Source organism: Manduca sexta, chromosome 24 (genome assembly GCF_014839805.1).
Source record: "Manduca sexta isolate Smith_Timp_Sample1 chromosome 24, JHU_Msex_v1.0, whole genome shotgun sequence".
In the NCBI taxonomy this organism is placed as follows: domain Eukaryota; kingdom Metazoa; phylum Arthropoda; class Insecta; order Lepidoptera; family Sphingidae; genus Manduca; species Manduca sexta.
Genome location: NC_051138.1, coordinates 4881998 through 4907156, shown reverse-complemented (window position 1 = coordinate 4907156; position 25159 = coordinate 4881998). Strand labels below are relative to the sequence as shown.

The following is a 25159-nucleotide window of genomic DNA, read 5'->3' as shown; positions in this document are numbered from 1 at the left end:
TTACAAGTGACGTTCCATAAATACCTTCTTCACCCCAACGATTTTAAAAAACGGTGCAATTTAAAACCTCTACCTTCAACTTATGAATGGTTTAAATACTTGAGAGAGAACTTGGCCTCTTTTCACCGACATTTGAATGCAAATAGAGTTCATATTGTATAGAATCTGGTTTGTATAGTGGCCTTCGAGCGTTTACAATAACAACTTCGCAAGTCTTGCGGTTATGTGGAATATTCGCGCGTTCAACAAATACCCATAATTTATACGTTATAGGTTATGTAATCCATACTACGTTATATTTTACATTTACTAAATGTAATAAACAGTTCATTTATATTGGGTTTTTTTGAGAGACTAAAGTCATTATCGTGTTAATGTAGTCAGTTTTCGACACCATTGTGCGTAAGGATATAGTGCTCTCTACATTAAGTAGGTAATACATTATTCTTTATATATAGATTAGCTTTTTACTGCGTCTTCGGCTGCGTGAAAAGGTTTATCCGGGATAAATTTGCCTATAGCACCCACGAGTTATATAGCATTCTATTACTGAAAAAAAATCAAATTCGATTTAGTAATTCCTGAGATTAGCAAGATTAGTAAAGATTTTTTAAGTACATTGAATATAGATAATAAGAAGGCTGATTAATTTTTCGATTCCTAAATATGATAGAGCAATATGAATGCCGCTGTCGCTTACTTTAGAAAGGCGTTTCGTTATTGATAAGAACAAGGAAGTCATAATATAACGTATGTTGCTTTGTTAAACTAAGGAACATAAGGATATCTTGAAAGATAAGAATCTTATCATTCAATTATCGTTAATTAATTTCGGTTAAAATATTCATGCGGAATAGGAGAAGTCATTTTTATTTGTTTGTATGACGGGGGCGAGCTAGCCATTAATTAAATATAACAAATTTACTACATCCGTCTATAAAGCACTGGCAAAATATTTTTCACCCACCATCAAGTATTGAGGACACTTTACGGAACTCGAAAAAAAATATTAGCCACGTAAATGAACACAATTACGCCTATCTAGCTTGATACATGATAATAATTATAATTAAGACACACTTTTATAACTTATTAAAATACACTATCTCTTCTTTCTTAAGGGATACACACATTTACATTATTACTCACTATCTCAGGTGATATCTATACAGACAAATATTTCAATCATTATCGGTACTCGGGATCCATTATTACCTTTCCCTTAAATTCCTATGTTATCGACCTTCATAAATAATTCTTAGCGTTCTATTCATTCAGTGCTCAGAAGGTTACATAGAAATATTTTACGCGAGAGATCTACTAATGTTAGCATGTAGTATTTATAATACATCTGTGATGTCGAAGTAATAATTAAAATATATATATATATATTAATTAAACATTCATTTTGTAGATTCTCTATCGTCATATGGGTAAATGTTCCGGGGTTAAATGAAGACTAGGTTATTTTCCAAAATGGCCTTCAAATGCTCACTTATATTACGTAATTAGTTCTCACGTTTTAGTAATTGGCCTACAAAAATATATAGTCGATCCGAACAATTTTAATTATTATTATTGAACACTGCCGCAGATAATCAGTTTTGGAAAAGGCTTTAGACCGAAATTAGAAAAGGTTACAAATGTATAAATTGTATGAATACCTATTAAATGTAACTTGGTAACAGAGGCTCTGGCAACAACCGGCAAATCCATAAAAAATATTATAAATAAAAATATTAGGCAAGTGACACTTCTAGGGAGATAAGGTTGGAACTACACTCTTTCACATCAATTAGAGACAGAATAAAAGGAATGAAAACACACTAAAAGCCATAGAGATAATTTGGCTTGTAATTCTGTGACCATCCAAAGAATACTGATTATTTGCAGTGACTATAAACTTAGTTACAGCCAATACAATCAATGCACCCACAGACTCAACTCACACACATGGCAACCAGACCCTTCACTCCTGGACAGGGGGAACTGACGAGAGGCGGACGAAAACATCATATGCCGTAGTCCTGCACCTCCGAAAGATCCCCCTTCACTTACGCTTACTTAAGAACGCCAGCAAAAAAGACGGTCATCGCATCAAATATCGAGGCCCTACCCTTTACCATACTCTAAAGCGACTCTCACGCATTCCACAATTAAAAAAAAAAAAACAAGAAAAAATCTTCATAACATTTTATACATTAATTTTAATGGCAACCATTTCCAGGTAGGTGCCGCTGCAGCCGACAATCTGAACAAACTAATAGAGATGGGTGTGCATATTGAGAAACTGCACGTCATAGGACATTCCCTCGGGAGCCACGTCGCTGGATATACTGCGAGGGAACTGAAGAACAGATACAATAAAACTGTCAAAAGGTATTGATCTATTTTTTTCTGGAATACACAGGGGTTAATGTTTAGTACATATAGTTTTTTTAGAGTCATCAGAGCAGCAATACGATTAAAATCTACTATCATTTTAAGCATCCTTTATATTCGTGAGGAACTATTTTCAATGTTATTTAAGTATCCTTAATAATACAAGGCTTCAAAACAGTTCATACTTAAATCTAATTGTTTTTACCATTCTTTGAACATAATCCAACTGCCAGAACGGACATTTTGCTCTAAGAAGTATTTCTAACGGGTTTGTTTTCTTCTTTCGAATCGCCTACAATTTGTTAATCCCGATTACGCCAGCACCACACTAAGCATTAAACTCATTCAGTAGTAAAATAAGCCCGATCCCAATACTGAGATTTATTACTAGCTTTTGCACGCGGCTTCGCCCGCGTAAAAGAGTTTTCCAGGATATTTTTTTCTTCCGACTTACTTGATATGTATAGTCATATTATGACCAAATTACACAAAATCATTATAAATTGTAGCCTATATTTTATTCTGATGTATAATCAATATTACAACAAAGTTTCATCCAAATCCGATCAGTAGTTTTTTCGTGAAAGAGGAACAAACATACATCCATACATATATCCTCACACTTTCACATTTATAATATTATAGTAGGATATATATTTTAACCCTAGGCCCGATAGTTAAATCCCAAAAACCGATCGAACTTTCCTTATATTTCAGATTAACAGCCCTCGATCCAGCTTTTCCAGCGTTCTACCCTGATGGTGTGATGATGCAGCATGTTACCGAGACAGATGCGGAGTTTGTAGATGTGATACACACAGACGCGGGAGGGTATGGCGCGCCAGTTCGTACTGGCACAGCTGACTTCTGGCCCAACGGGGGCAAGAGCATACAACCTGGGTGTCCTAGATTCGCACCCATACCTTTATCTGATGATAGTAAGTATTAAAATCCATTACAAAGGTCTATTTATCAAAGGTGGTTAAGTAGATTTTGTTATATGGTCTCTTATATTTTGTAATAGCTTAATAGTAAGAATCAAATGACGAAATGAAGATGTAACAAGAAAATAAGCACTGTTACTCCTTTAACCAACCGATAAACCGAGGCCTAAAGCAACCGAAGATCTGACACCCGTCATTTGTCATCATAAATGTGATTTGGAATAATTTCACTTCTTACTTTTTCATCTAGGAGTTACTTTGACAAGTGATTCCTATTTCCTAATCTTTTCACTTTTTCTTGTCAATCTTTCTATGTGCAATATCTTTCTTGACGACTGTTAATTGATATGATACAGTGCGATATACAAAATATACAGGTTATCAAGAGGTTATTGTTCACAATCTCTCTGACATGAACTAAGATTACTTATCTATAGGTCACGTGACCTATCTATAATCGTTTCTATAGCTCAGTGTAATTTGTAATACTGGATGGCAATAAAAATGATGTGAAAGTAAATAAGTCTATTGCTTTTATAAAGACTACGGAAATTGAAATAAAAATGCCAAATAGTAACTATGACCCCAATAATATATGGAGTATGAAATACAGAGCTTCACTCAGTTTATGATAAAATTTTCCAGATTTATGCAGCCATTGGAGATGCTGGCGATTCTACGCGGAGTCGGTGCGGAACCCCGAAGCATTCCCCGCCTCACCAGCGGACTCGTACCAGAAGTTTAGAACGAACCCCACACCCGAAGCCGGCATGGTCTATATGGGATACGGTTGTGATCCGAAGTAAGTTTGTTATTTAATTATTTGATGATTTACTCTGTCAATTATAGACCGATCGGGTATATAAAAATCTTGCCATGAATTATCACAGCGTAAACTATGGAACTAATTTCTAGTATTGAAGAAACAAAAATAGCACACTCAAAGCAGATTTTGTGTGTACCATTGCTGCCTCAAATGCTGAATTGGAACTCTCGATGCGAAGATTTTATATGACATTTTAGTTTGCTTAAGGTTATAGTGCTCTTATAATACAGATGACTCCTGACTTCCATTTACTACCTAATAAAGCTGTGGAATATATTTTTTACGCTTCTCACTGTCTAGTCCCAATTTATCAGCCCTTTCTTATGTATAATACTTTCTTTTTTACTCTTTGGTTATTGTTTAATACAATTTAAATACAATTTTGATATTTTCGTATAAAGATTTACACTAAACTATTTTATTTTCAGTGCACAAGGATCATATTATTTGACAACGAATGCATCACCTCCCTTCGGAAAAGGAATGGATGGCATATATCCGAAAAGGAAAAAAGAATCGCCGAAAAAGGCGTAAATCTTTATGTAATACATGACATTTCGACAGCAAATTCTTGCTCAATACAATGTAATATTCCGAGAGGTTATTCCATAAAAAACCTGCTGGTTTATTGTTTTCTGAACTCATGAATTTATGAAATGAGAATCAATATCTCTTGAAAAATTTAAGGACATTTCTAAAAATGTTATATCCATTAATTTAAGATGTTTTGAAAAATATAATGGCCTAAATAGCAGTGTTTATTAAACTATATTGTGATGTCATTTAAGCCGGGGCCACACTAAGACTGATATTAACGCCTGTTATAGCAAAAGTTGTCTCATAAAAATATTGTATTAAACTAAATTTAAAATTACCTAAATTCATCTATAAATAAATACTATCTATTTAATACAATAATATATTGGACGTTAGTGTGGCTCCAACATAAAAGATAAATCCAAAATGGCGGCGCTTTTATATATCGCGGTATTTTGTTATGGTTTCGAAAGTAGGAATTGCAGAGCTGAACGAGCCCTTTTCTTAATATTTGAATTTGTACTTAATACTTACGTAAGTAACACTAGTTTCATAGTAAGGGAAAGAAATGATTTTTATTATACACTAAGAACTTTGTAGATTTTATTTTTTTTACACTAGCTTTTGCACGCAGATCCGCTCATGGAAACATTTTTCCTGAATAAAAGTTCCGCTTTATGTTTTCATAAGCTAAAATGGAGCCTATATTTTAAGTTAGCAATACATTGGTGAAAACTGTATTCAATTCAATGCAGTAATTTTTGTAGCGTCGTGATGCGTGTACAAACATACAGACATGCAAAAAATATAAAAACTGTTGTTTTGTTTTCGGTTACCTAGAAATAATACCTTCCAATATTAGTTTTACTTCAATATCTATAATTTACAGTCATCGGCCTGTTTCAAATTTATTATATGTAAAAATTACTTACATGAGAGGATTTAATGCTCAGATAATGTACATATGTACACATATATGTAACTAAGTACTATATACCTGCATAACGTAGGTAGGTACAATTTAAGACCTTTTGTTTTCTTTACCTTCCCATATCCTGACTTGTGAAAATATCACAGACAAAAAAATAATTCACTGGGAAATGTTTCAACAGACCTACTACATTATTAAAGTGAAAGAGATTGTTCTATTCCACGGGGTATCATAAAAATACACATTTTGCAGATTTAGCACCTGTTTTCATGTATGTTTTATGTACCGGTTATCCTATTAAACAGCTAATGTGGATGGTACTCATTTTATTATAATTTGTTTGGAAGCATAGATTACTCTATATGACTTTTGTTTTTGGTCGGCTTATTTGTGTGACGAGTAACATTTACTCAGAACTTGTGAAACAGACCCTAATACTACAAAAAATCTTTTATTCAAATTATAATTCTTTAACTTAGTGCCTTAGAACTTAACGCACAAAATGCTTGATTTGCACTAACTTAAACTCGGTGATATTTGTAGTTATTAATTATTTTTACGACCTAGTGAATATGTAGAAATGTAATAAATTATAAACATTTAGAAAATAAATGTAGATACAACGAAAGTGAGCTTAAAATGGTAAGAGGTAGTAAAAATTATAAAATTAATTATCAGGCCCTATTCCGTCTATGGGGGCAAATCCGTCTTTTTTCAATTAAAAGTAAATTCTTAATTAATTACTTTTATAGCCATATGGGTAAAAGAATAAAAAATAAATCTTATTTACCTAAATAGCATTTAAAGCCGACCTTCGATTAGAGCGTCCGTAATTGTAAAAGGACGGATTAGCCCTCGTAGACGGAATAAGGCTGACTATATCTTAGATATTTATGTAGACGGCCGACGACGACTTGCGTTTAACATCCACACTTTGCGCGTTTTCAGTGTGCACATTTGTATGTAAAAGGACACTGTTTCAGTAAAATTAAATACGTTTAAAAAGTCGTATTGGTAACCTCTTAGGACTTGAGGAATAGATAAGAAATAAAACTCAATCAAAAAAGTAAATTTAATTTTTCTGTACCTAATTAGAATACGTCTAATGAGAAATATTTAATGTTAAAATAATATACTGTTATGTATAAATTATACAGAAGGCATCTATGTATAAAATGTTGTTATCTAGATGTATATGGGTGAAACATATGCAATAAAAAATCGCTTTGAAATGTCTAAAATTTAATAACGTAAATGATTTCAAACAACCTAAAAACCGCTATTGTAAAATTATATTAATAAAAAATAGTATTAAGATAAATAAAAAAACCTGAGTACGATAATTTATAACATAATTAAAATAATACTTATCTGTTTTCTGTGATCCGTGTATTAAAAAATACATATATAATTACAAAATCAGTCTTGTCATCTCAAACTGATATAAATGTGAAAAATTACATCTCGTAGATTGAAATATAATCTAGTGTCCATAAATATAAAAACCTTTGTATTATTTTGAATATAAATAATTCAATGAATAAGAATAAGGGATATACAAACTATGAAGATATTAAAATTAAAATAATCTAAATATTGTTAGCCAACTTAAGTTTCAGATACTCTCCTGCAAAGTTACGTTTTGCCTGTTGATGGTAATATTTCTAAATCTTTTTTCTTTATTGCTTTGAATGACGAGACGAGCTTGGCGTTCGCCTGATGGTAAGTGATACGACCGCCCATAAACAGAAAACACCATCATTGTGGTAGTTACAGGGGTAGTTACCCAGGCGGACTCTCCCATAATATGAGAGACCTACCACCAGTATAACCTTTAACGAGCTACCTGAACAGAGGAGATTCTCAATTCGTGGGTATATTTATGTATTTATAGCGTTTACTGTGAAATTTAGGGGTCTATATGCATGGTTCCTTTTTATTTGATAAAGGAATTTCGCAAAAAGGTCCAATATTTGTTTTGGGGTAACATATTTTTAACTTCACAGACCTTATGATATCTGCAATCTCTCGAGATCATGTACTTAAATCAATTTCAGCTTTTTAATGATATGCTGGAATAGTTTAATGACAATTAAATGTCTGACACTAATTACAATCTATAACTTGGACTAATGGAATTTCGAACATACTCAATACTTAGAACTCTTTTAATGATTAAACTTGTTAAAAATAAACAAAAAATGCTTATAAATAGTGTACGCGTATTGGGTACGTAAAATAATTATGTCCGAGGTACAATCGCAATAAGAGTTTATTAGTAACAGCACAAGTAACTTATAAATATTGAAACACAAATAACATAAAATTATCAGTAGTAATTGGCAAAAGGTATATTTTTCTGTTATAAAAAAACATTTATTGAATAATATAATCGATTCATTACCTAAACAATTTTATAGATAGAGTTAAAAATACATGTAAATTGTTATAATGTTTTAGAATCTGAATTATCGTGTTATTATATGTATATAGAAAGTAATAGTGTTAGTGGTTTATTGTCGTGTTCAGTAAGTACTTAAGGGATCAATATTTATTTGTTACATAAATTGTTTGCGTATTGTATTTATTATTTGTTTAGATTTATAAGTTATTTGTACATACTATTAAATCAATGCATAAAATAATTAGTTTCTTTATATTTAACCTGCCTGTCTCTTTTACAAACCTATACCCAGCTATCGATGCATTATTTCATATCTTTTTAAAATGCGCCATTCCAGTTTTAGCTTTCCGGGGATGTGCTTGTCATAGAATATTCTATATTGAATTTCGAATCAGAAAAATCGATATCACAAATTAAAAATTATAAATCAGAGTAAGATTAAATTGTATCCAAATATGGACGAAGGTTCTTTCCTTTATTGTCTAAGTCGGCTACCATCAAATTCCCTTATCGCTACGTGATTGGGTCACTCATACTTTCATTGGCAAAGTGTCCAACATATTCCATATATCCATATTCTTCTTCTCCATCCAATGACTTTTTTAACATTCTGCGCACGTCTTGACCAATTAAATATAGTGCAAACATCATTACTGACGTCAATATAAACCTGAAAAGGTCATCAATGCGTTTGAGAAACCGTTGTCGAGAATGGTATATGAATGTTAAATACTATAATCTAGAGGAAGCATACATTGTGACTGTATAAAAAGTGCAAAAATAGAAAGTATGTGAAGTCTGCCAATCAATTCTAAGCCAGCCTGATTGACAAAGGCCTAAATCCTCGCAGTATTAGAGGCCCGTACCTTGTAGTCGGACACTATAGGGCTGATATTATATTAGTGTACTACTTAAAAACATTATATATAGAATATTAAAGTGCATTTACGTACAAAATACATCCAATAATTCGTTATTCGGAATATTCTACGAACTCTCCAGGCAACGTGTATGCCGACCCATTTGATGAATAAGCGTGAGGTGTGCTCGTAGTGGTAGCAGTGGCTGTGTAAATCTCCGACAGAAACTTCGTTGTCCAGAACACAGAGAAAGCAAACGCGCCAAGTAATATTACACTGAAAGTTGAAACTACGTGTATTTTATAAATATATGGTTTGAAGTTTACTCATGAGTCTGTTGTACAGGAACATTAAGAATTATAGTTATAGGGGGTATTTTGCTTGCGTTATGAATATATAACTGTGGATATATAGGTCAAAATATATATCCTACTTTATCTATTTAACATTTAGAAATGTGCTATACCCGTGTGATGAATAAAAATGGTCAATGACCTTCTCTGATCTACGTTTTTGACCATAAATTATCAAATGGGATAAATAAACTCAATGATTTTTTTCTAAAGCATATTATTTCCAGTAAATTAAATACTGAAGTAAATATATTAAGTTCATATTCGCTTGCAGTTCTACGTCTATCCCATAATATTACTTCAAAAATCTAAGTGAAAATATGAAGAGAATATTTGTTTGCAATGTTCTACTAAACCCATAAGATAAGTAATTTACTTAATAAATAATTCAACTTACAGTCCAGCTCCTCCCGACATATTGAAGAGACTTGAGATCCAAAACACAATATACGTTGGCTACTGCAGAGTTCGCGGGATAAATGGGTCATGCATGACTTCTCAAATCAATAGAAATAAACACGTATTGTTATATTTATTATTGTTTAATTTAAATTGCGAATGTCAATAAACTGTACTCGTGTGTATGTCTTAGGTGACTGCCTCGATAGCGTAGTTGTAATTGTACACAGTATGAGTGCGACCACCGCGCTGTCCTGGGTTCGAATCCCGGGTCGGAACAGAATAATTGTGACTGGGGTTTTCTATCTTAAAAATTACTCAGTTACAGCTCGGAGTCAAGAAGTTGGCGGTGGAATAACCCCGGCCCTCGGAAAGCACGTAAAGCCGTTAGTACTGCGCCTGATCTCTCTCTCCTGTCATGTCGGTTTGCCGTTTCACCGAACTATGAGAGTGAAATTATAGAGAGTGCATCTACGTATTAATTACACACTGCCAAATCTCTGCCTACCGGGAAGCAAGCACTCTTTTTAAGCCTCGTTTAAAGAATTATTAGGATGACGTGATTATGTAGAGGCTCCGCTGTTTTGATCATGAAGACAAACACAATATCATGAACATAACATTGATGATATCATAATACATGATACAAGATTTTTCAAAATAATTAAACCGCTCTCAGAACATAAATCATAGTAAGCGCTCGTATACGTAACCTTATTATTAAAAAGAAAACAAAACTTAAATTATTAAGTAACATATATTTAAACTTTACAACTAGTCTCATGAGTTTTAACATAAGAAATTTTTATTTTTTCTACATAGGTACATAATTTAACAGCAAAAAAACAATTTAACATTTTTTAACAAATTATCAATTTATTTATACTTGATAAGATCTTGACAGATGCTTTACAATATGTAAATCAAAACCATGAATGACCACTTTTTTCGAAAGCTTTAATAAACATACGATAAAGTAATAGAACCGTTACCATGATGGCCTACAATCCATGTCAGGTTTATTTTGGTATTATAATTCCAAACATACTATGTTGTAATATATGTTGCAATTTAGTCAAACGTTTTTGTTTATATTTTTTCATGAAACTGTTTATGAAGATTTTATAATTTATTGGGGTATTACAAATAATATAAAATTCTATAATATACATTGAATACGTTACATAATATACACTCCAACATTATCTTTATGAATACACTTTTTTTTTCAAAGAAATTAATACAATAAATATCACATAAGGAGCATTAGAAGATTTTCCCAACCATCAATTTCAATATTCTCTCTTCTCCTAAAATAAGAAAAATCCGTGAGATTCTTACCTATTGTAAATATTATTTATATTCAAGTTAATTGTTCAACCTAAGCCCGTAAGATTTGATATCGGCACTTCATTGTTTCGACGATCCATCTCCAAGAGATATCTCCCTCCGAGGAACACTGTAGCCATTATAGCCCCCGCTAAAAATATTCTGAAATTAAAAAAAAAAATCCAATAGATTTTTACATTTAATTTTGGAAACCAAACACGTCTCCGCTAATGATGGTTTGCAAAAAAAACTTCGCAATAGAATTTTACATTTATTTTTAGAAAACCATGGAACCTATATGGCAATTTAACGAATTATTGGTGGAGTTTTGTATGCATGCTCAATACAAAACTTAACGCATAAAAATATTTTCAACTCAGACTTAGCGAGCACCACGTCGCGTCGGTTAGAGAAATGTCGTCTAAAATATTGGAATTCAGGGCGAACTCTAAAACTCTCTAAAACATATTTTTCCTTAAATAATGTAAACACACTTATGCTGGCATGATGATTTTCTTGAAAAGTTATGGTGAGTTCCAAACGTTCTTATAAAGTTCTAGATTAAAATTTTGTATTAAATTTAAGGCAACCTAGACTTCATGTAAGTCACAAAATAATAATATTTCGTTTTTACATACTAAATAAATTTAAATAGCTCTTACAATACCTATGTTATTAGCGAAACGTGTATTTTAAATTGTCTATAAAGTCGAAACAACCAAAAGATAGTCAAGAGAATTTAAATATACATAATTCTTAATTTAAACTACTTACAATCCAGCTACTGCCATTACTATCGTAATATTAACAAACTTATTCAATTAACAACTACGTTTCAACAGGTGTTATTATCGACACAATTAATGATACAATAATATAACCGAAACGATGCACGTTACAAACTTTGTTTGTTTACAAATAGAAATGTTTCGACAATAATTATTTACAAATATGAAATCGAATGACAGTGTGTAATAGTATCGTATTTTTCACCGGGCAATTTAAAAACATTTTCATTTGTTTACAAACATTAAGAAACAAATTTTAATTATGTAATCATTTGTTCATAAAGGCTTGAACACCTTATTCAAATGAAATTATAATTTGCTTGTTATTTCATTGGTCTCACTTATAGAAGTTATTGGCTATATCGTTATATGTAGTCAAATGCGGGGGTCGTAGGTTCCAACTGCGTGACGCCAATCTTAGATATATGTGTACTTGGCAACATGAAATACTTCGTTACCCAATATGTGCCGAACGCAAATACTGCTGTGATCAATAAACTGAAACAAGAAAATAGTTTTTTTTTGTTTAAAAAATCCGCTTCGTAGCCAGTACGAACTGTGATAAAAATTAAGCAGTTTGTGGTGAGATCTCAGTTTTATCAGAAAATCTACTCCAAATATAGCTTAGCAGTTGTGGTGTCTACGGTAAATGAAGTTACGGTAAGCCCAAGAAATAATTTTTATTCCTTTCTATATAGCGTGGTAATAGAGTGGACTTACAGCTGTTTTAAATAAACGCTCCCAATCTCAATCTTCAATCCGATTCCGTGATGAGTCAATCAAATTAACTCATTTGTAAGCATGTAAAAAAAATTTGTTCTGATTGGTCAATTTTTGAGATAGATCAAAAAAAGCATTTAGGATCGTTTATTGAAAATAGCTGTTAGTCGTAGATAACCAACTACCATCTAGCAATGGATTGGTCGTACAAGCCTTTTACAGGATACAGTTTCATTTAGGTATAGGAATAGCTCATTTCAAAATCGTACTTAAGTTGATATGCATAGACTATAATTCACTTATCCGCTTGTTCATACTTCGATCTTCATTACCAATAAATCATATATTTAGGTACGTGAAACGGTTACCCTTTTAAGAGCGTTTACGTGCCGCGCGTGAAGTCAACTATAGGTAATTCTTCGCAAAATTCACACACACAGAGCCGTTGCGTAGCTGTGTGCGTAGAGTTAGCGCGTCGGCTATCTTTATAGTCAGACCAACCAATTTTGATCTTTTCGCTTTAATTATCTAATTGGAATGTAACTTATGATTTATGAATTTATGATAAATTAAGAATTCTATTATTAAATATATAAGAATTCATCATGAAATAGTTTATATGTATCATTTTGTAATTATAAAAAAAAAAACATTTTTAACAAATTTTAACGGCAATTTTACAAATTGTTATTTTCACTTTTTAAATGCAAATGCTTAAAAAATTTAAGCATTTGCATTTAGAAAGTACCCTTTAGTAAAGTGGAGCTCATCATGAAGCCGAAAGATAGGCACCAGAACTCCGTAATCAGACAGTAAATCAGGAAAATTACTGTGCTACGATGTTTATAATGGACCACATAATTACTCCATAGATCTGCAGTTTTTAATATTTAACGTATTGAAAGTTTAAATTAAGTCATTAGAAATTACATATTGGAATTTATATTTTGAGTCAGAAGGTGTATGTAATGAGATGTCATTTTTAGGTGTATAACTAAAAAGTGAGAAATAAAAGACTTCGTTTTTCGGAAGTTGGTTATATTTTTTTTGGATAGTTTTTTTTTTAATAGGTATTGCTTCTCAGTGACATCGATCATCAATCGATCGATTGTACATCCATGTATAACAATTTACCAGTTTTGTATCCATAGTTTTGAATAATATTTGCGACACACGACGAAGCAAAATAGTTGGTTCTGTACTTTTTTTTTACCAACAGCAGTCAGCTATGACTGTAAGCATTGGAATACCGTCTTTTACATCGCCACAGGCAACATCTTTATCAGTTTCTTCCCTAGCGGCCTCTTGCATCCTGTCCTCTGCAGCTAATTTCAATCATTTAGCTAACTCGTCGTAACATTTCATGTAAACATTTTGCGTTAATATTGGTAAATCTATGAAAGCTAACTGTTCGTTTAAATTTGATCTACCAACTCCAGTCATCATAAGTCCATTCACAGTTCCACGATATACGTCCATACTATCAGTATATCTCTTAGCGCTTAAATAGCTTAAATTCCATATTGCAAATATTACACTTCATTAAAAATGTTGACTGCAAGCAAACATTATTCTCTTTCAATAGTTGTAAATGTTCGATACTACAACCTGTTGCTCTGTTGTGGTTATTGAGTATTTTAATTTGATTAAAAAAATATTGAAAATCTATAATTTTGCGGCTTTTAATAACCTTATTTATTTTGAGTGTAATATCAGGCTCGATTACCTAAAAATTAAAAAAAATATATAGAATATACTATTATTGTTATCGCAGTTTACGCAAACACTACATACTTAAGTAAAACTGCATATGGATCTAGACGCGTTTAATTTATACAAGTATAATGGCGCCGAAACCTGCACAGGGATAAAGTAATATGTAAAATTGATGTGAGCGTGTAAACCTAAACTAGCCCAAATAGTTAAGAAGATAGGTATACTAACTACTACTAGTAGTTTTATTCACTAGCTACATAAATTACCAAATCCCTTATTTCTAAGGTTCAAAGAGGAAAAAGATATAGGATTCCGTCTCTCGTCACTTGAATTTTCTTAACAGTGCGCACCAGTGAACACAAAAGCCTTGTTATTTTAAAGTAAGCGTACCTATGCATTATGCAAAAAAATCAGCCAAGTGCGAGTTGGACTCGCGCACTGAGTAATTTGGCGAGTTGTAAACGTTTTGACAACGGGACAGCAAAATGATTCTATAAGGCTAAGAACTCACGAAGCGGTTTTTACTCGCGCCCGCCGTGGTTGAGAAACGGCTGTTTTATTTCCAAACTCATGACGATCGGAGATCTGTGCGATTTGTAACCGCCGCGGTTCCGATTATGTCCTGCAAACTTGGCGAGCGATTATCGCAAGGCGGGCGGTTACAAGATGGACAGTTAACGGTCAGTTGAGTTCCAGAACGCCAAGGACATATATCAGAAACGATCACGATGGAGGAAAATGGCGTCGGATTTCTGTAACCACCCCTCCCCTACCGACTACTGCAGTCGCCCACCTACTAACCACAGAGCGCGCTGGTGCTACCGTGGCCCGCACGATTCTACTAGTTGGCCGCCAATACAGCGGGTACCGCATACAACCGCGCACGCCGCGGGCGTAAAACGAGTTTTGAAATGTGCGTTTAGTCCATTGAAATGTTACAAATTAAGGACCGAATATTGCATTTCTTGGAGGACGCAATTTTATTTTTGGGCCATGTGTGGGGGGTCCATAGAAACTTAACCTCAAGTTTGTGGGGTCGCCACCATTGTCCCCCGGCCGCCATCTTGGAAAAAGGGGTGAAAACTCTTTTTTCGCGATATCTCGGAAACTATACGTCTTACAAAAATTTTGTAAAGCCATAATTTGTAGCAAAATGTTTTGCCTGCAAATATGTTTTTTTTCTCCTTTATCTCCAAATGGTAACTCATACCTTTTCTACCTGCATAACATTCGATAAGTTAAATTTGGTAAGTTCTATGGCAAAGAAAAGAGTTAGGAATAAATAAGTAAAGTTGTACGAATTTAACAAAAAAATTGTAATAATATATTTACAATAAAAAAAAAATCAAAAATAAGTTAAACATTTTGTTTCGACCGGATTCTCATGAGCATTGACGAACCCGGTAAACTTTGGAGCGCTGTAACAGCGTTTTAAATAAATGAAATAAAAAAAAAATTATAGGGAGCAATTTTTCTCAAAAGATCATTTACAAGTTAGTTTGAGGTAATTTTTTTGCAAAATGTAAAAAAAGAAAGTTATAGAGTAAAAAAGAAAACTTTTATAAACATTTTCTCACAATTTGCTTATAACTTCTTTAATTTTTAATTTAGGGCAAAAAGTTATATAAACATATTTGTAGGCAAAACAATTTGCTACAAATTATGACTTTACAAAATTTATGTAAGACGCATAGTTTCCGAGATATCGCGAAAAAAGTGTTTTCACCCCTTTTTCCATGATGGCGGCCAGGGGACAAGGGGGGCGACCCCACAAACTTGAGATTAAGCTTCTATTGACCCCCCACACATGTCCTAAAAATAAAATTGGGTCCTCTAAAAAATACAAAGCTCATGTAACATTTCAATGGGCTAATTGTTTTGAGCTTAAGGTTCCATTTTTTTCCTTCGCGTAACTGTTGCTCAAGTGTTTAATGAGTAAAATAAGCAAAAACCATAACTACAGACGCATATTATAACATTAGTACATCAATCTTTTAGCTTTTGCTTTAGCCGAATTTTCAGCGTTGTTGCGTTTCCTTTTCTTGCCTAGAAATAGCTTTACTTCCCATTGTGTCTGAAATATAATAATATAATAATAATTTATAGTAACTACTAAAATGATTGTCACTCATTAAAGAAAAAAATATTTTTCTTACTAAAGTACTAAGATGTGGCAATCACTGTATACACGTGACTATTTTTTCTACGCGCAGCAAGGTCGACTGTAGTCTGGCCGGAGCGACGAGCGATACGTCCTCTCTCTAGAAAGCCTCAAGGCGGACTAATTTGAAACGATTTGCGCGTTGCATTTTATAGTGGTATTTAAAATATTTATAGAAAAATAACAGAACTAATTTTGTTGAATTTTTAAATTGTATGTTTTTAAGGAGATGTTCTTCTATTATAGTAATCCAATATTATATTCAATTAAGTAAGATATAGTGATAAAAAAAATCATTTAAATGACCAACATTTCTGAAATTTTCGAATTCTTTGAATTTTTATTTCTCATGAATTAAACATAAAAAGATATTTTTCACTACTAACAATTTTCTTCAGGATCTTTTTAGTTAGATAAAAATAACATATTGTTATGTTCCTTAGTGGTTTAAGATATTTTGAGCTTCGAAATAGACGTTTGAAGCGCAAATTTGAAAACCTCTGTTCAGTTTTCATTAAATAATTTACAAATACTCAATAAATCTAAAAATGTTCTCTACTAACTTTTTAGACGACAAAATTTTCTATAATAATTACTAATTCATATGTTTTTAAAATAATGTTTTGATGGATATTATCTCCTTCGAAAAGTGCTGTTTTTGAGACATACGGCGCGCGGATGCGTAAACGCTCTTAAGAGTCGAAAACCATATGATTAGTGTTAACTAATTTAAAGTCTTCTCATATAAGGCCGATTTCTGCCTCAAAACTTTTATTCTTCCAGGTATTATCATTTAAATTAATCAGCAATATTTAATTAGTACCTTTAATTGGTATAAGGGGTAACACCTAAAGGTTAACCAAATGAAGGAGTTATTGAGAAAAACCGTTTAAACTTTTAACCTGATTAATGGGTTTCTTTTTTTTGTCGCGGAGAAAGTCCCTTATTACGTCCGCCCAGCCTTCTTTGGGGGCGACTGAGCGGTTATGTTGGGGTAACCGTTGCCTTACGGCCCGACGAAGAGCTGCCCGGACTTGATAGAGACCTTCGGGCGGCCGCCGGGCCGAGTCCCTAACCCTATATACAACTAAACATACGCAACGGCCTACCAACTAAAACTCCGCGGTGGCCCTCTTCGGCGCATTAGGAACGGCTGGGGGCTTCCTCCGACGGAAATGTCTAAGTCTTCGTCCGAAGCCGCTCCTGCGCGGTGGCGTCTAGCGGCCCGTCTCCTTAGGGGGAGGGGGAGGGGGGATCAGAAGCCCCCGCGCACCAAAGGACGCTCTCGGCGTCAAGCGTCAAGCGGCGTCAGCATGAGGCCTACTGCACACTGCCGTCCATCCCGGGGGAGATTAATGGGTTCCTCATATCTTTACTAGACTGCTGATGTTTTTCGTTACTTAGTCTTAGACGCATTTTTCTTAATTGATTCCAAATTACAAAATTTTAATAACTATACAATATAAAAATATAATACTCACAAACCAAGTGCCATTATACAATACGACGGTGTTGTACTCACTCTGCATTGAAAGGCAGTAATCAATGATAGTTCTTACGGCGTAATGAAAGCAAGGAACTCGCACTCAATTGTAACAGGATCTGTCAATTCTGAAGAAATGGTAACGGGATCCTTGAAGGCGAGTCCATAATGGAAAAATAGTTTTCAAGATTATCAAGTGGCTGTATTAAAGATGCCGACTGTGTTGGTATCGCTAAAATGTCTATTTTTGCCTGAATCATAATTTTGGGTATCGGACATTGTAGCCTAAGATTCTGCCTTAGCCTGGATTCCCCCAGACAAAACGAGCGGTCGTAAAATTCTCGATTTTATTACTAAGCAAATTTTAATAGTACAATGCCAAAAAAAACGTGTAAGCCGATCGAATTTTGGCAATGGGAAGATATCCTTCCGAGATTTTTACCTGTATCCTAAGATTTGGTTTTTGTAGATAACGGTATTTTAGCTAGCAGCATGCAGAATGGTAGTTTAAAGAATAAGGGATCTTTACAATAAAACTGTGCATAATAAGGCAGCGTATTATGCTCTAAGAAGATAGATAAAGTCTTTTAAATAGATCTGTGGTTCTCTCGTGATTTATGATGGGTTCAATAATTGATACATTTTGTGAACCAATCTTTACGTTCGCAGGAGAACAATGACCGATGTTGATAAAATATATCGATTGTGTTTTCTTGATCATTGTTATTTAATTTATATTTTGAGTGGTTTTTAGTTAAAGGTGTTAATTGTGAATAAAATAATACGACATTTGAATGTATTGCAAATATATTTATTCCAATTTCCTAGATGTAGACCTCTCCAATCAAGCCATTTATACAAATTGCCATGTCTTGATTGGTAGCAAAATTGTTAATGTTTGATGTAAAACATTACACCTATTTAAAATACTTTCTTTACAGATAAATGTACATTAAAAATCTTTAGCCAAAAATTCTTACAGTATAACAATCCCTGATGTTTTTGGCTTAGTTGAAGATAGTCCTGATTAACATGAATACTACTGTTTAAGAGGTAATTGGGGGCGAAGATGGCGGAGTTTTACTAACATTAGGTCCAACAGGAACATTGGGATTAGATATTATATTTGAGTTCCATCATCATAAACATTAAATTGAATATGTATGATACGCCATACATATTCAATTTAATGTTGGATGATCGGAGAAAGACCACCATAAACGTCATAATGCCATTGCAACTGATCCCAGTGAGACAGTGAGACGTATGTCGATATCAACCAGTATAGTGGCAGAGACAGATCTGAAATCAGCCCATCTGATGACCGTCGATATAACATATTTGGACTACATTGTAGTTAACACCATTTTAGGTGTAGTCATTTTTATCAAAAACCTTAATTCTAAACCCTATTACGTACATAGTAGTGGTATTTTACAATGGAGATTGCGTTGTCGTAGTTACAATTTCTGCAGAATGATGGAGAGGTTGGACAGCATCTGGCATGTTCAACAGGTACTTCGTTGTCCAATAAGCGCCGAACGCAAGCAGTCCTGTTATTAATAAACTGAAAGAAAATAATTGTTTTAAAGATCATGGAATTTCTACTGTCTAAAAGGAAACTGCAAAGATGCCTGCCAATCGCACGTAAATCGTTGTAAGAGATTTGATAGAAATTTTCCATGTGGCGGTACATACACTGTAGCGGCGTAAAGGTTGACACCGCTGTAGAGGAACAGATGGTTACGTTCCTCTATGGAAGGGGAAGATTCCCAGATGCAGATGTTGCGCCTGACCGGCCGCGGCCCCTCCGACAGTTCCTATTCGGAGGTGGTATATATGCTGCACGTCGCGCAAATTGTGCAACCGTGATTCAGGATCGATGTCGCCATCTATCGTGCTTGCTGTGTGATTATCACTCCAGTTGTGTCACTGCATCGATCCTCTTGCAGTTCCGGCGATGTTGACAAGATGGCGGTGTATGCATCGAATGTACCGCCACATCCACATATATAGAAAAAGGGCCTGCTTCAAGACTTTTGAGTTATGCTACTCATCACATAAATGTATAAGCTGACCAAATATAAAAATCATGCTCTAATCTTGGCTCCCAAATAAATGGTAGTCAAATGAGTACTATTTGCATTGACTGTTAACGATAACAGTCAAATATAATTTACTAGAATGACACAACACTTAAATTTATATTGATAGAGTAGTCTATTTTGCTCAGGAGGACTTAATCCCGACTTACTCATTGCTTTTACAGTAACAACGACTAAATGCTGAGTTAATAGCAAAGTAACTTAGTTTAGATAAACCAAATAAATTGACGTCTTATACCTCAATGCAGTTGTCTGTTCAGGAAGAGAGATTTCACAATAGTTAAATTCAACTTAACAAAATTGGTCTTACTGATCATATGTATTAAAAGTAAATAAATAAATTCTAAATCGCTTACTCACTATTACATGGTTCTATGTTATATTTGATGTGCAAATTGGATGATATATAACATAATTCTAATTCATTTTCATTGAAAATTTTCCAATAATTCCGAAAGGTAAATGAAGAGGAATAAACCAAGATAAATAGTCTTTTAAAATTTTTACCAACATGAAACATCTTAATCTCATCTTTGCAACATTAAAATTATCATAGGACCTTGTAACAGGGAGCTAGCAAAATGTAAATTAAATGTACTTACAATCCGAGAGGCATCTTTCAATGATCTTATCACCTTAACATGAAGCGTGTCGCTTCACACATAGCAGTCTATTGATAGAATACAATGGCAATAATGACTAATCTTTATATAGGTGACATTACGAAGCCCCGTAGTCCACTGAATTTAAACAGCTACATTTAAAACTTATCAAAAGGTATGGAAAAACTATGAACTTTTTAATACTCACAAATCTGGGCTAAGAAGACCACACAGAGTCCGTCAACGGTTAACGGATTTCAAATTTAATTATTATTAGGATCTTAGTAATCAGTTCAAATATTTTTTGTTGAATAGTTGGACCTTTAGTATTGATTCAGTATATCTAAAATCTGAATACGAGATAAATATTCCGAGGACGTATCGGCAGCTACCCAGGCCCGCAATTGGCATTATATTAATATTATATTACAACGAAATGGCTACAATGTTCTATCTCTTCATGTCTACTGGTCAACATTATATGCCTTAAGATCAATAGCGAATATATGACTCATTCGATTTGTTGACTGCATTTTTGTGGTCCCAGCGGTAGAAGTTCTGGAAACTCCTGGAAGAATTGTCCCTAGAAGACCTTATCATTATACTTAAAGACCAATCGAGATTTCAATATACCCTTTAAATATTATTGTAATATATTTTATTATACAAAATATGAAGTACAGCTTGCGGTATCTGCAGGCTTTATATACATTTTAACTATTCAAAGTATGTTATGAAAACATTAATATTATAGTAAAGACCAGTTATAATATTGTTTTGTATCAATGTACTCTCAAGTATCGTTTAAATGTACTCACTCGATACCTAAGTGAAATAACGTAAAAAATAAATAAATGTGAGAAAGTATATAATTCGAAAGCGGTTATTTTGTGTTATAGCCTAGTTGAGACTGGAACGGACTGCCGAGACGAATGTCTGCAGGTTCATAAACCAAGGGCACGCACCTCTAACTTATCTAAAATTTATTGGTGTATACTTTATGAATTATCGTTTGCTTCAACCGTAAAACCTAAATAGAAGTTCTCTATGAGAATTTTGAGAGTATGAAAAGTCTGCCATTCCGCACTAGACCAACTTGGTAGACTAAAGCCTAATCCCTCTTACTAGTACACGAGGCCCGTGCCCAGCAGAGGGACAGTATCATAATACAGGGCTGATATTATCATTTTTATATTATATAATTCGATTCATGTGATTAACAATAACATTAAGTCGATAAGGGTAAAAATTGCGGCGAGGTCTGTTAGGATCCCTATTCCTAGATATATTCTGTCGTAGGATGCTATTATCGGGCGAGGGGTTGGATTTTCTGGTAGTTGTTCCTGACGTTGTACTCTCCTTTGCATTGCTTTATACTCGTCAATAACCTGAAATCATGACAGTTGCCTATACGACTACCCATAAACATTAGGAAAGACAAAAAAAAACCTGCTTGGGATTGCATTGCACCCCTGTACATAAGATCTTTTGATTCATATTGCTAATTATACTGGCTTAAACATCTTTCCATTCGTAACACAATGGCCCTAGTGCAATATCGCATGGAGGTCACGATAGACATTGCAGTGGTAGGTACAACAGCAAGTATATAGCAAGACTCTCTCATTCGAAAAATCTACCACCCAAAATGTTATTTGTTGTATTCTTTACTATGTTACTTAGATTTACTTTCGTTAATATAAGGCATCAGTTTCAAATCTCACCAGAATAGTCCCAGTGTAAGTCAAGAGCACAAGACCAGATAGCAAGAAGTATCCATGCACAAACTCGTCGAGGCTATCATCAACAATTGTTGATATCATCAGCCCTAAAGGTATTATCACCTGGCTCCATATCGTGCCCCCCACTAAAGTCTGTTCGTCCCAATGTTTAGGCCGCGTCTCCACTGAAGCGGTAGCCCAAAGCCCCCCAGCAGCTAACATCAATCCCATACTACATAGTTTTAGAACTATTGATGCGTATCCAATAATCATTTGTGTTTGTTGACATGCTAGCTAATGACATTGACAGATGGAAATTTTTAAGGAGGTGAATAATAAAGGATAACTTTTTTGTAGTCGAAATCTAGGCTCAACATTGACTACAGAGTTTGCCTTTTGGGGAACATACGTTATTGTTTTATGAGTTATTTCAATTTATAATTTTTCCTATACTACGGATACATCCCTTCCAAAGACATACTTATTTCATAATTCTAAAAACACACCAAAAATGTATAATATTGTATGTGTAATGTATTTTGTAAAGTAGTACATATACATTAAGAGAGTAACCTTGCGTGGAAACGCATCGATTAAGTATAATTAGGTAATAATTGTACCATTTAAGGATACAGGGCAATGTTGTCCCAAAAATGTTTACTAAATTAAAACTTTAACTGCCTCAAGTCTTTATTAAATTTAAACCCAAATCTTCGAAATTTCATACATTTGGTTCTAAACAAAACGTTTCTAGCTCTCCAGTTGCATTTTTGAAGCAAAGACATTAATCATAATTGTGCTGTTGGAACAATGTATATACAAAATAACATCTACATTCCTGCCCATGTCTCTTTAGAGAATAAAAAAACCTGCATTGATATAAATGTTTTTAGTTTCCCGACCGGATTCTAATTACCTTCCAATTTCCATTACATCCTTCAGGTCAAGGTTAGTATTACCCATATACTCGTATCTGGATATGGTATATCTACTTGTCAAGCCTTAAAGACTTACAAAAATATAAGTGATTGAGGCTTCACTTTGTGGTCCCAAATATTTTGTGTATTTCATTCTGTTTCACGAATGTAATTTGACACAGTCTAATTTTGCTCATCCTACTCTGCCATTTGCGCCGAGTCATTACAATTCACGTGTCTGAATTCAAAATTCCACAACTGTTCAACATGAATGGCATTATATTTATAATTATATTTTCTTCATTTATATCTAACAATATAGCTAAAAATAATTATGTATGTAAAAGTATTTTTTTAAATTTTCGTCAGCCATTTTGATTGTCAATTAAAACATTAAACAATTATTTTTCCAGGGTAAATTTAATGTTGCGGTTACGAAGTTTGAAGTTTGCAAAGGGCCCAAAAGTAAAGACTGCGTTTTAATCACTGGCCGCGTAGAAAATCGTACACGAATTTATTACAATATGAATGTTCTGGAAAAAATGGCGCCTACTAATGTAAGTATTAAAGCCATTCATTAATAACGCTAGCAACCACACTTTACAGTAATATTTTCTAAAATTCTATTACCGGCAAAGATGTAAAGCGCGTCGCAATGTTACGTCTCCAACTTTAGTCAGTCAGTCTTTAGTCTTTCTTGCTATATCAGAAGCTCCCGGTATCACTCCAATTTGCAATAAATGATCTTTCCTAATAGTCTATCTATTTTACAATCATTTTAAACCAGCACATGATACTAGATAATACTCCAATTACAAATAAATGATCTATCCTAATAGCCTATCTATTTTACAATCATTTTAAACCAGCACATAATACATGTGACGCCTACAATAGCTTTCCTTGCTAGATAATACTCCAATTACAAATAAACGATCCGTCTAAATAGCCTATTCATTTTACAATAATTTTGATACATGTGACCTGTCGTATGCGTAGACAATTTGAAAAAAGTGTCGAATAAAGACGCAATATCTTTCATTTATGTTCTTTGACCATCCATTATTATTGCTATTACCTATTTTTTTTAAATAGAACTGTCATTTCAAACTAGTTGGCCTTCTTTTAGTTTTGTTTTACTGCCCTTTTCGACTTTACTCTTTCAGGTACCTTTAGCAATGACAATTAGGAATTTACTTATATAGATCTAATATTCCAGGGGAAAATCTTGACAACATCCAACAACAACGAGATTATGAGGTTACACATGAATAAACCCTGCGATCACCTCTTCATTAGACCGATACTCCACATGGTACTGAATGTGACGAAAAACTGCGTCATATTGCAAGTACTTACCCCTTACTTACAATTTGTTTGATAATATAATAAATAACGCGCACACGACCTGAGATCGACGACGAGACCTCAGCACTGCAGTTTTAACACAACTACGAGGCAGTCAACATAATGTTTTGTCTTTATTATTACATACATATAATTTTTTTTACGTTAATTGGGATAATACATCTTTATAATAAGTAATACGGCGATAGCCTAGTTGGGTGTGGAACGGACTGCCGAGACGAATGTCCGCAGGTTCAAAGCCCAAGGGCACACATCTCTGACTTTTCTAGAATCATGTGTGTATTCTTTGTGAATTTATGGTTCGCTTTAACGGTGAAAGAATACATCGTGAGGAAACCTGCACATCTGAGAAATTCTCTATAGGAAATTTCGAAAGTGTGTGAAGTCTACCAATCCGCACTAGGCCAGCGTGGTGGACTAAGGCCTAATCCCTCTCAGTAGTAGAGGAGGCCCGTGCTCAGCAGTGGGCAAGTATATAATACAGGGCTGATATTATTTAATAAGTAACGTGTATTTGTAAGCGAGGAATATATCAAATTATTCTATTATTGTTTACAATTTCAGGGTAACTATACATTCTATTTAAACTTTCAAGATATCTTCGAAAAATACT

The 25159-nt window shown here is 33.7% G+C and overlaps 2 protein-coding genes and 4 long non-coding RNA genes across 7 annotated transcripts in view; 2 read left to right on the top strand and 4 right to left on the bottom strand.

Annotated features, from left to right (window-relative positions):
• Positions 1 to 6852, top strand: part of LOC115451867 (pancreatic lipase-related protein 2) — a 33516-nt gene extending 26664 nt beyond the window's left edge. For both annotated transcript variants that reach the window (XM_037442459.1, XM_037442458.1), the window contains exons 5-8: positions 2228 to 2379; positions 3100 to 3320; positions 3972 to 4128; positions 4581 to 6852. In XM_037442459.1, coding sequence (XP_037298356.1) covers positions 2228 to 2379; positions 3100 to 3320; positions 3972 to 4128; positions 4581 to 4686 — 636 coding nt within the window. In that variant the 3' untranslated portion in view covers positions 4687 to 6852. The remainder of the gene's footprint in view (positions 1 to 2227; positions 2380 to 3099; positions 3321 to 3971; positions 4129 to 4580) is intronic.
• Positions 6853 to 8208: 1356 nt separating this feature from the next.
• Positions 8209 to 9710, bottom strand: LOC115451868. Its single transcript, XR_003939426.2, has 3 exons — positions 9635 to 9710; positions 8978 to 9160; positions 8209 to 8694 (listed from the first exon to the last, which is right to left on the bottom strand). It is a non-coding gene; the product is annotated as an uncharacterized LOC115451868 (long non-coding RNA).
• A 751-nt stretch (positions 9711 to 10461) lies between these two features.
• LOC115451872 lies at positions 10462 to 17906 on the bottom strand. The gene is made up of 3 exons (XR_003939427.2): positions 17832 to 17906; positions 11740 to 12251; positions 10462 to 11127 (listed from the first exon to the last, which is right to left on the bottom strand). It is a non-coding gene; the product is annotated as an uncharacterized LOC115451872 (long non-coding RNA).
• On the top strand, positions 12245 to 24507 carry LOC115451870. The gene is made up of 3 exons (XR_005112966.1): positions 12245 to 12413; positions 23592 to 23735; positions 24398 to 24507. It is a non-coding gene; the product is annotated as an uncharacterized LOC115451870 (long non-coding RNA).
• Positions 18629 to 20890, bottom strand: LOC119190518. The gene is made up of 2 exons (XR_005112965.1): positions 20541 to 20890; positions 18629 to 19400 (listed from the first exon to the last, which is right to left on the bottom strand). It is a non-coding gene; the product is annotated as an uncharacterized LOC119190518 (long non-coding RNA).
• Positions 21716 to 22549, bottom strand: LOC115451871. The gene is made up of 2 exons (XM_030180270.2): positions 22265 to 22549; positions 21716 to 21928 (listed from the first exon to the last, which is right to left on the bottom strand). The coding sequence occupies exons 1-2, from the start codon at positions 22532 to 22534 to the stop codon at positions 21749 to 21751; spliced, it is 450 nt and encodes a 149-aa protein (XP_030036130.1). The 5' UTR covers positions 22535 to 22549; the 3' UTR covers positions 21716 to 21748.
• Positions 24508 to 25159: the final 652 nt, after the last annotated feature.

Bases quoted from the DNA above. Each gene is read 5' to 3' on its own strand.
- LOC115451871 (XM_030180270.2), bottom strand. From the start codon at position 22,534: ATGATTATTGGATACGCATCAATAGTTCTAAAACTATGTAGTATGGGA. The intron at 21,929-22,264 runs GTGAGATTTGAA...TCATGATTTCAG, and splicing joins CTTACACTGGGACTATTCTG to GTTATTGACGAGTATAAAGC.